The following is a 14,656-nucleotide window of genomic DNA, read 5'->3' on the forward strand; positions in this document are numbered from 1 at the left end:
TTACAGGTATGAGCCACCTTACCCAGTAGTTACATTCTAAATGCTACTCTGAGGCTGTATTTATAGTGATGGTAAGACTCTGTTCCCAAGAATGAATAGAAAAGTCATGGGATTTTCTAGTTTGCATTCAGAGGAGGGGAAGATTACCTACAGAATACATTTATTTTTAGATCTCTCTTTTTTCGTTCTTTTAATTTTTTGAAGAGACAGAGTCTCACTATATTGCCCAGGCTGGTTTCAAACTCCTGGGCTCAGCTGATTCACCCACATTACCCTCCCAAAGTGTTGAGATTACAGATGGGAGCCCTAGTGAATAAGTTTGAAATACATGGAAGTAGATAAAAACACATTGTGTTTTGATTATTACAAATGGTTCTTAGTCAACATACTGGTTATGGATTTAAATGCCTGTGCTAGCAGAGTCTCAGAGGATGATGATTCTTGCCTATCTTTTCTGATCTGAAGTCCACATCTTGAGAACTATACCTTTTGAGATATGATAGAAGGCCACATTAGCAGAGATATTTTCTTCTGTGTGAGAAGAAACTGCTAAGACACTCTTGTCTTTTACTCCATCAGTATTTCTTAGTTTGGCAAATTAATTGTCACTTTGAAAGCCTGGCCACATGGGATGGAATTACTGGAATTCTGCAGTGCATACAATCATCATAAACATCAGGACAGACCTCTGACCAGAAACCCAGCTTGTATGTCCAGAACCAGAGAATGCACTGGAATTTTTACACAGATATACTCTCTATAATAATGTATATTTTTCCATTTTTATTTTTTTAATTGTTTATATTTTTTTAACTTTTATTTTAGGTTCAGCGGTACATATGAAGGTTTGTTACATACATGAACTCACGTCGCAGGGGTTTGTTGTACAGATTATTTCATCACTGAGATGCTAACCCTAGTTCCCATTAGTTCTTTTCCCTGATCCTCCCCCTCCTCCCGCTCATCACCCCCAAGTAGGCGCCAGGTGTGTGTTCTTCCCATCCCAAATGATGAGTTCTCATTATTTCGCTCCCACTTACTAAGCGACAACATGCAGCATTTGGTTTTTGTTCCTGCATTAGTTTGCTAAGGATACTGTTTTCCATTTTTAGATGATGAAATCCCTCCAGGTGGATTTTGGGTTCTTCAAACAATTGATTCAGTTAAAGTTTGAGGATCGACTAAAAGAGGAATCTTTGAGTCTCTTCAACATTCTACATGATAGAATCCTAGAAGTTGAAAAACATTATCAACAGGTAAATATTCTCTTATTTTTTTTTTTTATGGTAGATTGATACTGTGCTTAGATGTGTATGCAGTGCAGTTTAGTAACTTATGAAGGTAGTTTAATTTGTATTAGTTGCACGTCACATGGTAAATAATACACAGAGCTTCACTATATGTCAGGGACTTGTGTAAGTACTTGGCGTATGAACTCAAGTAATTCTCACAGATACCTTATGAAGTAGGCATAATTATTTTCCCTCTTCTACAGATGAGAAAACTGAGGCACAGAAAGGCCAATTAACTTGTTCAAGGTCACCAGTTAAAAAACAGGAGAGGCCAAGCACACGTGCCTCTAATCCTACCACTTTGGAATGCCACAGTGGGAGGCTGGCTTGAAGCTGGTAGTTAAAGACCAACTTGGGCAACATAACCAGATGTTGTCTTTACAAAGAATAAAAACATGAGCCAGATGTGGTGTTGCAGGCCTGTCATCCCCAGCTACTTAGGAGCCTGAGACAGGGGAATCACTTGAGCCCAGGAGTTCAAGGTTTCAGTGAGCTGTGATCACATCACTGCACTCTAGCCTAGGTGACAAGGTGAGACCTCCATCTCAGAAAAACAGAAAACAAAACAAACAGACATTACTATTATTTCTGTGCCATAAAAGCAAACAAAAAAAACTATCTTTTGCTGGCCACACCATACTAAGTACCACGCTAAGCCTTTAAAATATATTTACTCTTTAAATCTCTCAACATGTTAAAATGGAAATCCTACTCTCCATGATTTACAGATAAAGAAACAGCTTACCAAGGTTAAGTAACTTACTTAAGGTCAGACAGATAGTAAAGGGCACAATGATATTTAAATTCAATCCTATCTAACTCTGAAGCCTATTTGAGGCTGGGAGGCGATGGCTCAGGCCTGTAATCCCAGCACTTTGGGAGGTTGAGGCAGGAGGATCAACTGAGCCCAGGAGCTCAAGATCAATCTGGGAAACACAGCAATACCCCATATATCTGCAAAATATATTTAAAGATAGATTTTTTTTTTAGAAAAGGATAAAGCCTATTTGTTGTTTATACTCCATGCTGAAATCAGAATTGATATCAGAATCACAGGTATTTTTTTTTAAATGCACTATCTTCTGTTGTTAATCTAAACAGATGTAATCAAATTATTTGATTAATCAGAAAATAACTCTAGTTTATAGATTGGCACTATAGATTTCTTTTCATGAGCATATCCCATTCAAAATGTACAAGGACTAGAAGAAGATAGGCATCACAAACAGATTTTACTACTTTTAAAAATATTCGAGGAAGGCATTAAAAGACTTAAGCGTAAAATGAAATGAAGTGTTCAAATTATCTGTATGTATTTTATCCATATGATCTCTTTATTGCTTTTTGTTGAGTATAAGTAAAAGTCATATGTGTCATAATAGCTGCAGGGTGGGAGAAATGATTATGAATTAAAGTTTTCAAGAGATTACGTGATTCAGATGATGTTTCTTTACCATGAGTCCCTCCCTGGTAGGTGTGGGTCATATTTGGAAATACATTATGGTGCTTATCGCATTTATTTTTATTTGCAGAATGAGGATAAGATGAGAAAATCTTTCAATCAGCAGTTAGCCGACGCCATCGCGGTTATCAAAGGAATGTACCAGGTGAGTTTTGGTTTTGGTGGCGTCGCTGTGGGCAAGGCTAGCTTCAGCTGTCGTGTGCAGAGCGGGGATCACCTTGGCTTCCCAGTCTTGTTTCTAGTTCTGAAGGCCTGTTTCCTCAATTCAGGTCACCTTAGAGGGATCAGGCCTAGGACTGTTTATGCTCACATTATAACGCTTTCCAGAAACTGGAAAATTCTAATCTGGTATTCAGGACACCTGGGCATGTACCAAAGTAATCCAAAATTTATTTGCTGGGCATAGCTGAATAGATGAAGGTCAGATGATCCTAAGAGAGATTAAGAGAAACTGTAGTAAATTCCAGTGAATGGTCTCTGGCCCTTGGTGGATTAACTTTTCTAAGGACAGGAACATTTCTGTCTTCCAAACACATACTTCATTCTCCTTCACAGTGGGAAAATTCCTACTTTTTGTTGCTTTTCTTAGACTCAGCAAAGATCTTGTGCTGCTTTTAGCATTTATAATCATATTCTCACCTTGCATTTCAATATACTTCCATAAATAAATTTTTTGCATACTTCTTTTTGGGCACTGTTTGCAAGCTTCTTTTCATAGCACACAACACATTTGTATTTAATTATGTAATTGCTTGCGATGTGTCTGTGTTCCATGCCAGACTGTCAACCTTAAGATGTTACTGTGTGTTACTCTCTGCTGTGGCCCTGCCTTTAGCACTGTGCCTGGTACATAATTAACAACCAGCTACTGATTGCTAAATGTATGAATGGTCACCTGTACCTGTGGTAGACAGTGGTGCTGCCTGCTCAAATGTCATTTTCCTCACTGCTTTTTACTCACAGGGACGCTTCCAACTATAGAAGCCAAAATGCTAGATTCTTCCTCTTCTGGCTGCCTTTTCAGCTATAGCACAGGCATAGGCAAAGTCAGGTCCCTAGCCAATGAGACTAAAGGTGAGCTGGCTGTGAGATTCTGGGGGAGGTTGTTCTTCCTAAGTAAAAGGGACTCATGAAGGTATCACCTCACACCAGTCAGAGTGATTATTATTAAAAAGTCAAAAAAATAACGGATGCTGGTGAGGTCGCAGAGTCAAGGGAACACTGGCTTATATTCTGCTGATGGGAATCTAAGTTAGTTCAGCCACTGTGGAAAGCAATCTAGAGATTTCTCAAAGAAGTTAAAACAGAACTACCATTTGACCAAGCAATTCCTTTGCTGGGTATATATCTGAAAAAAGATAAATCATTCTCCCATAAAGACACGTGCATGTGTATGTGCATTGCAGCACTGTTCACAATAGAGACATGAAATCAACCTAGATGACCATCAACGGTGGACTGGATTTAAAAAAAATGTGGTACATATACACCATGGAATATTATGCATATTACCATAATAAAGAATAAAATCATGTCCTTTGCAGCAACATGGATGGAGCTAGAGGCCACTATCTGAGCAAATTAATAAAGGAACAGAAAACCAAATACTGCATGTTCTTACTTCTAAGTGGGAGCTAAACATTGAGTACACGTGGACACAAAGAAGGGAACAAGAGACATGGGACCTCCTTGAGGCTGGAGAGTGTAAGGAGAGTGAGGATCAAAAAACTACTATCAAGTACTATGCTTATTACCTAGGTGACAAAATAATCTGTATACCAAACCCCTGTGACATGCAATTTGCCCATGTCACAAACCTGCACATGTACCCCCGAACCTAAAAGTTGGAAAGGGGAGAAAAAGGGTCTTAGGGAAAACCTTTTCTTTTTCTTTGCTTGACATTTTATGTCTCCTTCTGGTGCTTGGAATTGCCGTGGACATTGAAACCGAAGACTGATATCCTCTGGATGTGCTGAGGTAGCAAGGTGGAAAGAGGAGAAGCAGGTTATGCTAGCTCCACAAAATGAATTGGGGAATGTTAGCTCCATTTTGTTTACTAGAAGCATTTGTGTAATCTTGGAAGTATTTCTTCCTTAAATATTTAGAACTGCCAGGGGAGCAAGCTTGGGCCTGGAGGGATTGATTAACTGATAGCAGTCATTTCTTGTTCTTAATTATTATGAGTAACCCTGGACTTGCCCTGCCTCTGGCCTGTTATTTATTAGATAACAACCCCTCAGTGTCTAAGCCACTGTTAGTTGGCTTTTCAGTTACTTGGAGCTGAAGATATCCCAGGACTGATTGCTCTGCTAACAATCTCTGTGACTCTATGCCAAACTGTGTTTCCAAGCGTACTGTGACACTGTCTTCTACTTACCTGCTCTTGTGCAATGTCACCTCACTTCTCTCCCATCAAGAGTGGAGTCTGATTCCCCTCCCTTGAATCAGGGCTGGCCTTAGTGACTTGCTGATAAGCACAGAATGTGGAGGAAGTGAAGTTGCTCTCAGTCAAGGTCAAAAGAAGTCACAGACTGGAGTGAGAACTTATGGTGCTTTTTTCAGGCCCACCCATGGCCTCCCATTGACCAATCAGCATACACTTCCATCCCTTTGAAGCCCATGAAAACCCTAGACTCAGCCAGACTCTGGTAGAGGTCAGAATGACCTGCCTGCAGAGAGGAGCTACTCACTGTGCATCTCCTCTCAGCTGAGAGCTGAGCAGATGCCAGGATGACCTGCCTGCAGAAAGGAGCTACCCACTGGGGGTCTCCTCTCAGCTGAGAGCTGAGCAGATGCCAGATGACCTGCCTGCAGAAAGGAGCTACCCACTTCAAGTCTTCTGAGAGCTGTACTATTGTTCAATAAAGCACCTCTTTGCCTTGCTCACTCTCCAGTTGTCTGCATACCTCATTATTCCTGGATGTGGGACAAGAACTCGGGACCCGCCAAATGGTGGGACTGAAAAAGCTGTAACACAAACAGGACTGAAATGCACCTCTTGCTCAACCACGCTGTAGGCAACAAGAATAAAGAGAAGAGCTGTAGCCCTTTGAGGAGCCCAGACCCTAGGAGCTTCCTGAGCCATGGTTGTGGTACCCTCTTTGGGGCTCTGAGGTTCCTGGTGTCTCCAAGTTTCCAGGCACTACTGTGTTCCCCAATGCCAGCAGTGGAAGTCACCTGTGGTATACCTGGTCCAGGTGCAGCCTTGCAGGGAGCTGGCACCCTTGCCGGTGCCTAGAGCTGCCCACCCCACTGCAGCTGGCATGTAGTGGCCGGGCCCCATGCTCACTCATATACCCCTTGTTGCTCTGTGCCTGGCCTGCCCTTGGCACGTGTGGGATCCAGGCTGGTAGCATGAGCCAAGCACAGCCTTCCAGGCCAAACAGGTGGAATCAGCCCAGGAGGCCTGAGCAAAACTCAGGCAAAAGCACCACTGACCACAGAGGTTTCTGGCTGGCAAAGCAACACCCCAAGGATCCCATGATGGCATTGGTGGCACATGCTTGTAGTCCTAGCTATTGAGGAGGCTGAGATAGGAGGACTCTTTGAACCCAGGAGTCTGGGGTTAGCAGTGAGGGATGATCATGCTACTGTACTCCAGCCTGAGGGATGGCATGACCCTGTCTCTAAAAGGAAAAAAAGATGCATTTCATCTATCTTATCCACAATTCTTGTTTACAATGAGAGAATAAGTCAGAATTTTGTGGTTTTTAAAAACATGCTTTTGGATAGGCATGGTGGGTGGCTCATGCATGTAATCCTATCACTGTGGGAGGCAGAAGTGAGTAGATTGCTTGAGCTCAGGAGTTTGAGACCAGCCTGGGCAACGTGGTGAGACCCTGCCTCAAACTCAAAAAATACAAAATGATTAGCTGGGCATGGTGGCCTGCACCTATGGTCCCAGCTACTCGGGAGGCTGAGGTGGGAGGCTTGAGCCTGGGAAGTTAAGGCTGCAGTGAGCTGTGATCACACCACTGCACTCCAGCCTGGATGACAGAGTGAGACCCTGTCTCAAAATAAACAAACAAAAAATAAAACAAAATTTAAAAAACACATGCTTTCTAGTTCTTTGTGTCTTCCATAATTTCTGGGACATTGATCTATTTCTAATGTCTATCAAATGTTCAAAAAGAAAGCTGCATAATGAATATCACTCTTTGTCCATATGTCTTATATATCTAGGTATGGAAAGTCATGAAAGGATTAAATTCTTCATATTCATCAGTTTTTCAAAAATATGTGTTGGTTAAATGTGCTTAATTGTGGTTAGTTGACTTACGAAAAAATTCTTTATATGAAGTTAAAGCCATGGTTGGAACCCTTGCCCTGGCTTGTTGGCATCACTTGGATCCATGACCTCAGACAGCCCTCCTAATCCTGGCCACCCAGTTTGCTAAGGCTTAGTCACAAGGAGGAACAGAGGAAAGTTGAACTTATACCAAACTGCTGTATACACTTGGTAGCATGACAAATATAAATGACTCTCTGCTGCCCTCTGGAGATCAGTTAAGGACACAAGTACCTGTATTTTTTTTTTTTTTTTCAGCTGTGAACAAGTTTCTAAATCGATTTAACTTTTACTTCTAGTCAATCGAATACAGCAAAGGTGAAGAGTTGTATGTGATTATGTTACATGAAAGGGTAGCATCTGTCTTGCTAGAGTCTTTCTCTCTGTTGGCTTGGAGGGAGTGAGAGGCTATGTTGGGGAAACTCGTGGCAAAGAACTGAGTGTAGCCGTGACTGACAGCAAGAAACTGAAGCCTCTAGTCCTATAGCTGCAAAAAGTGGATTCTTCTACAACCTGTGTGAGTTTGGAAGCAGATCCTTTCACAGTTGTGCTTTGGATGAGATCACAGCCCTGAATGCCACCTTGATTGCAGCCTTGGGAGACCCTAAACAGAGAACCTACCTGAATTCCTGACCAACAGAAACTATGAGATAATAAGTGTGTGTGTGTGTGTGTGTGTGTGTGTGTGTGTGTGTGTGTGTTTTAATTTAATTTTCTTTTCTCTTTCATTAGAGACAGGGTCTCACTATGTTGCCCAGGCTGTTCTCAAACTCCTGACCTCAAGTGATCCTCCACCTCAGCCTCCCAGGGTGCTGGGATTATAGGTGTGAGCCACTATGCCTGGCCAAACATGTGTTTTAAGCCACTGCATTTGGGGCAAAACTTTTATGCAGCAATAGATAACAAATTCATCCTTCATGTTTAGTGACCCATTGAATCCTACCATTTGTTGTTGTTGTTGTTGTTGTTGTTGTTTGGGTGTTTGTTGTTCAAAACAGGGTCTTGCTCTGTCACCCAGGCTGGAGTGCAGTGGCACCATCTCTGCTGACTGCAACCTCTGCCTCCCAGGCTCAAGCGACCGTCCCACCTCAGCCTCTCAAAGCACCAAGATAACAGGCATGAGCCACCACATCTGGCCATCCTGCCAGTTTTTACCTCCTAAATCCATGTCTTGTCATCTTGCCTCTGAACTAATTTAGGTAGTCAGCATTGCTCACCTGGCCTGTGACTGGAGCCTTTTTATTCCTTTTTCTTCAACAGCAGGCAGTAACAATTTTGAAGTTGTTGCTGAACCCAATCTGGAATCTCAAACTTCTGTGTTTGGTAAGTGAATTGTGCAGCTTGATTGAACCTTGTCATACTCAGGCCCTCAAGCCCAGATGCCTGTTGCCCCTGTCAACGTGACCATTGTCAGAAAGAATCTCAATGAAGGACAGGCAGTCACATGATTAGGTTGGGACTGAACTAAAGGGTAATACATTTTTTAGTAAACCACCCTAAGATGGGATGTTAAAATGGGACTCTTAGGTTTCAGTGTCATCTAAAATCCCAAAAGTAGAGAACAAAACACTGTTAAAAAGTGAGATGTGGCTGGGCGTGGTGGTTCATGCCTGTAATTCCAGTGCTTTGGGAAGCTGAGACAGGAGGATGGCTTCAGTCCAGGAGTTAGACGCTGCAGTAAGCTATGATCGTGCCACTGCACTCCAGCCTGGGTGACAGTCCAAGACCCTATCTTAAAAAAAAAAAAAAAAAGAGGAATGCTGGGAAAATGGCCACCTAAGAACAGCTCAGGACTTCAGCTCCCAGTGAAAGTGCAGAGGGTGAGTGGACGCCGCATTTCCAGACGAACTCTTATTGCCCACAGACCAGGAGATACCCAGGCAGAGGGGTCGCCAGCGTCGCAGTCCCAGCCGGGTGCGGCTGTTTTGACCCCCGTGGGGCTGATTCCGCCCGCGCGGCTGCTGTGACCACTCCCTGTTGCTGCGGTTCTCCGTACAAAAGCCACTGGTCTGGGAGCCCTCTTAGCTGGCGAGCAGAGCCCTGAGACGGCAGAGTTGCCCATTCATCTGAAATAGCGAGTCAGGCCAGGAGATTCCTAGGCAAAAAATCCGCCAGGAGCCGGCGCCGCAGTTCGAGCCGACTCCGTGAGTCGCAGCACGGGAGATCCCGGCGCCTTTTCAACAAGCGACCGGAACGCGGGGTCGTTCAACTTAAAAGAAAAGACTCTGAGTCAGGGAGCCAGGTGATCAGGCTCAGTTAGTCCCACCCGCCCACCCCCAACAACAACGAAAACAAAAACAGTAATTGGAAACCCTCTGGGTTGAGCCCTTCAAACCAAGCACAGCTGAACCAGGACGGTCCGGCTCGGTGGGGGAGGGGCTTCCGCCATTACTGAGACTCTCCATCGCTACAGAGGCAGGCCGCTGTTGCCGAGGCAACCTGCCACAACAGAGAGAGTCCGCCGTAACAGAGGCGGGGCCACCATTGCCGAGACAGTTCTAACTACGCCCATATAAAAAGGACTGCAGGGAAGAGCTCAGGGCAGCTGGGCGGTGCCCACAGCAGCTCAGCAAAGCCCCTGCTAGCAGGCAGTGGCTAGGCATGCTGCTAGCTGGGCGGGTCAGACCTGAAAGAAAAATCAAAAAAGGCAGTAGTGCAACAGAAACTCATAAAGCTCCAACTCCCTGGGACAGAGACAGACAACAGGTGGATAAACCCACAAAAATGGGAAGAAACCAGCGCAAAAAGGACGAAAACTCCCAAAACCAGAACACCTCTCCTCCTAAAAGGGATCACAACTCCTCACCAGCAAGGGAACCAGACCGGATGGAGAAGGAGGGTGATGAAATGACAGAATCAGACTTCAGAAGGTGGGTAGTAAGAAACTACAGTGAGCTAAAAGGACATGTTCTAACCGAACGCAAAGAAAAAAGGAACCTTGAAAAAAGATTGGACGAAATGCTGACGAGAATGGACAGCATAGAGAGGAGTATAAGTGAATTGATGGAGCTGAAAAACGCAACACGAGAACTTCGTGAAGCATGCACAAGCTTTCAACAGCCGAATTGACCAAGCAGAAGAAAGGATATCAGAGGTCGAAGATCAACTCAATGAAATAAAAAGAGAAGGCAAGAACAGAGAAAAAAGCGCAAAAAGGAATGAACAAAATCTTCAAGAAATGTGGGACTATGTGAAAAGACCTAATCTACGTCTGATAGGTGTACCTGAATGTGATGAAGAGAATGAATCCAAGCTGGAAAATGCTCTTCAGGATATTATCCAGGAAAACTTCCCCAACCTAGCAAGGCAGACCAATATTCAAATCCAGGAAAAACAGAGAACACCACAAAGATATTCCTCAAGAATAGCAACCCCAAGGCAAATAATCGTCAGATTCACCAGGGTTGAAATGAAAGAGAAAATGCTACGGGCAGCCAGAGAGAAAGGTCGGGTTACCCACAAAGGGAAGCCCATTAGACTCAGCAGATCTCTCAGCAGAAACCCTACAAGCCAGAAGAGATTGGGGGCCAATATTCAACATCCTTAAAGAAAAGAACTTTCAACCCAGAATCTCCTATCCAGCCAAACTAAGCTTCATAAGTGAAGGAAAAATAAAATCCTTTGTGAACAAGCAAGCACTCAGAGATTTCATCACCACCAAACCTGCTCTACAAGAACTCCTGAAAGAGGCTCTACACATATAAAGGAACAACCAGTACCAGCCACTCCAAAAACACACCAAATGGTAAAAGAGCATCAACACAATCAAGAATCTGCATCAACTAACCAACAAAACAGCCAGGTAGCATCAAAATGACAGTATCAAATTCACACATAACAATACTATCCCTAAATGTCAATGGACTAAATGCCCCAATCAAAAGACATAGACTGGCAAATTGGATAAAAAGCCAAAACCCATCAGTGTGCTGTATCCAGGAAACCCATCTTACATGCAAGGACCCACAAAGGCTCAAAATAAAGGGAGGGAGGACGATCTACCAAGCAAATGGAGAGCAAAAAAAGGCAGGAGTTGCAATTCTCATCTCTGATAAAATAGACTTTAAAGCAACAAAGATCAAAAGAGACAAAGAAGGACATTACATAATGGTAAAAGGATCACTGCAACAAGAAGAGCTAACGATCCTAAATATATACGCACCCAATACAGGAGCACCCAGATACATAAGGCAAGTTCTTAATGACTTACAAAGAGACTTAGACTCCCACACAATAATAGTGGGAGACTTTAACACCCCATTGTCAATATTAGACAGATCAACCAGACAGAAAATCAACAAGGCTATCCAGGACCTGAATACAGACCTGGAACAAGCAAACCTAATAGACATTTACAGAACTCTCCACCCCAAATCCACAGAATATACATTCTTCTCAGCACCACATCACACCTCCTCTAAAATTGACCACATAATTGGCAATAAATCACTCCTCAGCAAATGCAAAAGAACGGAAATCATAACAAACAGTCTCTCAGACCACAGTGCAATCGAATTAGAACTCAGAATGCAGAAACTAACTCAGAACCGCACAGCTTCATGGAAACTGAATAACTTGCTCTTGAATGTTGACTGGTTAAACAATGAAATGAAGGCAGAAATAAAGATGTTCTTCGAAACCAATGAGAACGAAGACACAACATACCAGAATCTCTGGGACACATTTAAAGCAGTCTCTAGAGGAAAATATATAGCAATGAGTGCCCACATGAGAAGAAAGGAGAGATCTAAAATTGACACCCTATCATCAAAATTGAAAGAGCTAGAGGAGCAAGATCAAAAAAACTCAAAACCTAGCAGAAGACAGGAAATAACTAAGATCAGAGCAGAACTGAAGGAAATAGAGACACAAAAAACTCTTCAAAAAATCAATAAATCCAGGAGCTGGTTTTTTGAAAAGATCAACAAAATAGACAGACCACTAGCCAGATTAATAAAAAAGAAAAGAGAGAATAACCAAATTGATGCAATAAAAAACAATAAAGGGGATATCACCACAGATTCCACAGAAATCCAAACCATCATCAGAGATTATTACAAACAACTCTATGCACATAAACTAGTAAACCTGGAAGAAATGGATAAATTCCTGGACACCTGCATCCTCCCAAGCCTAAACCTGGAAGAAGCCGAAACCCTGAATAGACCAAAAACATGGTCTGAAGTCGAGGCAGCAATAAAGAGCCTACCACCCAAAAAAAGCCCAGGTCCAGATGGGTTCACAGCTGAATTCTACCAGACATACAAAGAGGAGCGGATACCATTCCTTCTGAAACTATTCCAGACAATCCAAAAAGAGGGAATCCTTCCCAAATCATTTTACGAGACAAACATCATCCTGATACCAAAACCCGGCAGAGACTCAACAAGAAAAGAAAATTTCAGGCCAATATCCATGATGAACATAGATGCAAAAATCTTCAATAAAATACTGGCAAACCGATTGCAACAGCATATCAAAAAGCTCATCCACCATGATCAAGTAGGATTCATCCCGGGGATGCAAGGCTGGTTCAACATATGCAAGTCCATAAACGTAATTCACCACATAAACAGAACCAAAGACAAAAACCACATGATTATCTCAATTGATGCAGAGAAGGCTTTTGACAAAATTCAACAACCCTTTATGCTAAAAACCCTCAATAAACTAGGTATTGACGGAACGTATCTCAAAACAATAAAAGCTATTTACGACAAACCAACAGCCAATATCATACTGAATGGGCAAAAACTGGAAGCATTCCCTTTGAAATCTGGCACTAGACAAGAATGCCCTCTCTCACCACTCCTATTCAATATAGTACTGGAAGTTCTAGCCAGAGCAATCAGGCAAGAAAAAGAAATAAAGGGTATCCAAATTGGAAAGGAGGAAATCAAATTGTCTCTATTTGCAGATGACATGATTGTATATCTGGAAGACCCCATCATCTCAGCCCAAAATCTCCTGAAACTGATAAACAACTTCAGCAAAGTCTCAGGATACAAAATCAACGTGCAAAAATCACAAGCATTCCTATACACCAGTAACAGACTTCAAGAGAGCCAAATCAAGAACGAACTGCCATTCACAATTGCTACAAAGAGAATAAAGTACCTAGGAATACAACTAACAAGGAACGTAAAGGACCTCTTCAAGGAGAACTACAAGCCATTGCTCAACGAAATAAGAGAGGATACAAACAGATGGAGAAACATTCCATGTTCATGGTTAGGAAGAATCAACATCGTGAAAATGGCCATACTGCCCAAAGTAATTTACAGATTCAACGCTATTCCCATCAAGCTACCAATGACCTTCTTCACAGAACTGGAAAAAAAAACCTTAAACTTCATATGGAACCAAAAGAGAGCCCGCATAGCCAAGTCAATTCTAAGCAAAAAGAACAAAGCAGGAGGCATCACACTACCGGACTTCAAACTATACTACAAGGCTACAGTAATCAAAACAGCATGGTACTGGTACCAAAACAGAGATATAGACCAATGGAACAGAACAGAGGCCTCACAGGAAATACAACATACCCACAACCATCTGATCTTCGACAAACCTGACAAAAACAAGCAATGGGGAAAGGACTCCCTGTTTAATAAATGGTGTTGGGAAAACTGGCTAGCCATGTGCAGAAAGCAGAAACAGGACCCCTTCCTGACACCTTACACCAAAATTAACTCCAGATGGATTAAAGACTTAAACATCAGACCTAACACCATAAAAACCTTAGAAGAAAATATAGGCAAAACCATTCAGGACATAGGTGTAGGCAAGGACTTCATGACCAAAACGCCAAAAGCAAGGGCAACAAAAGCCAAAATAGACAAATGGGACCTAATCAAACTCCACAGCTTCTGCACGTCAAAAGAAACAGTCAGTAGAGTGAATCGGCAACCAACAGAATGGGAAAAAATTTTTGCAGTCTACCCATCTGACAAGGGGCTGATATCCAGAATTTACAAAGAACTAAAGCAGATCTACAAGAAAAAAACAAACAAGCCCATTCAAAAATGGGCGAAGGATATGAACAGATACTTTACAAAAGAAGACATACGGGAGGCCAACAAACATATGAAAAAATGCTCATCATCACTGGTCATCAGAGAAATGCAAATCAAAACCACATTGAGATACCATCTCACACCAGTTAGAATGGCGATCATTAAAAAATTGGGAAACAACAGATGCTGGAGAGGATGTGGAGAAATAGGAACACTTTTACACTGTTGGTGGGAATGTAAATTAATTCAACCATTGTGGAAGACAGTGTGGCAATTCCTCAAGGACCTAAAAATAGAAATCCCATTTGTCCCAGCAATCCCATTACTGGGTATATATCCAAAGGATTATAAATCATTCTACTACAAGGACACGTGCACACGAATGTTCATTGCAGCACTGTTTACAATAGCAAAGACCTGGAACCAACCCAAATGCCCAACGATGATAGACTGGATAGGGAAAATGTGGTACATATACACCATGGAATATTACGCAGCCATCAAAAACGATGAGTTCACGTCCTTTGTAGGGACATGGATGAACCTGGAAACCATCATTCTCAGCAACCTGACACAAGAGCAGAAAATCAAACACCGT

The 14,656-nt window shown here is 42.5% G+C and overlaps 1 protein-coding gene across 1 annotated transcript in view; it reads left to right on the forward strand.

Annotated features, from left to right (window-relative positions):
- Positions 1-14,656, forward strand: part of C8H10orf67 (chromosome 8 C10orf67 homolog) — a 95,944-nt gene that overhangs the window by 12,956 nt on the left and 68,332 nt on the right. The window contains exons 3-4 of the mRNA XM_074405320.1: positions 1,113-1,256; positions 2,825-2,899. Of these exons, the coding sequence (XP_074261421.1) occupies positions 1,113-1,256; positions 2,825-2,899 (219 nt within the window). The remainder of the gene's footprint in view (positions 1-1,112; positions 1,257-2,824; positions 2,900-14,656) is intronic.

The sequence above is a fragment of the Saimiri boliviensis genome, chromosome 8, assembly GCF_048565385.1.
Source record: "Saimiri boliviensis isolate mSaiBol1 chromosome 8, mSaiBol1.pri, whole genome shotgun sequence".
Lineage (NCBI taxonomy): Eukaryota > Metazoa > Chordata > Mammalia > Primates > Cebidae > Saimiri > Saimiri boliviensis.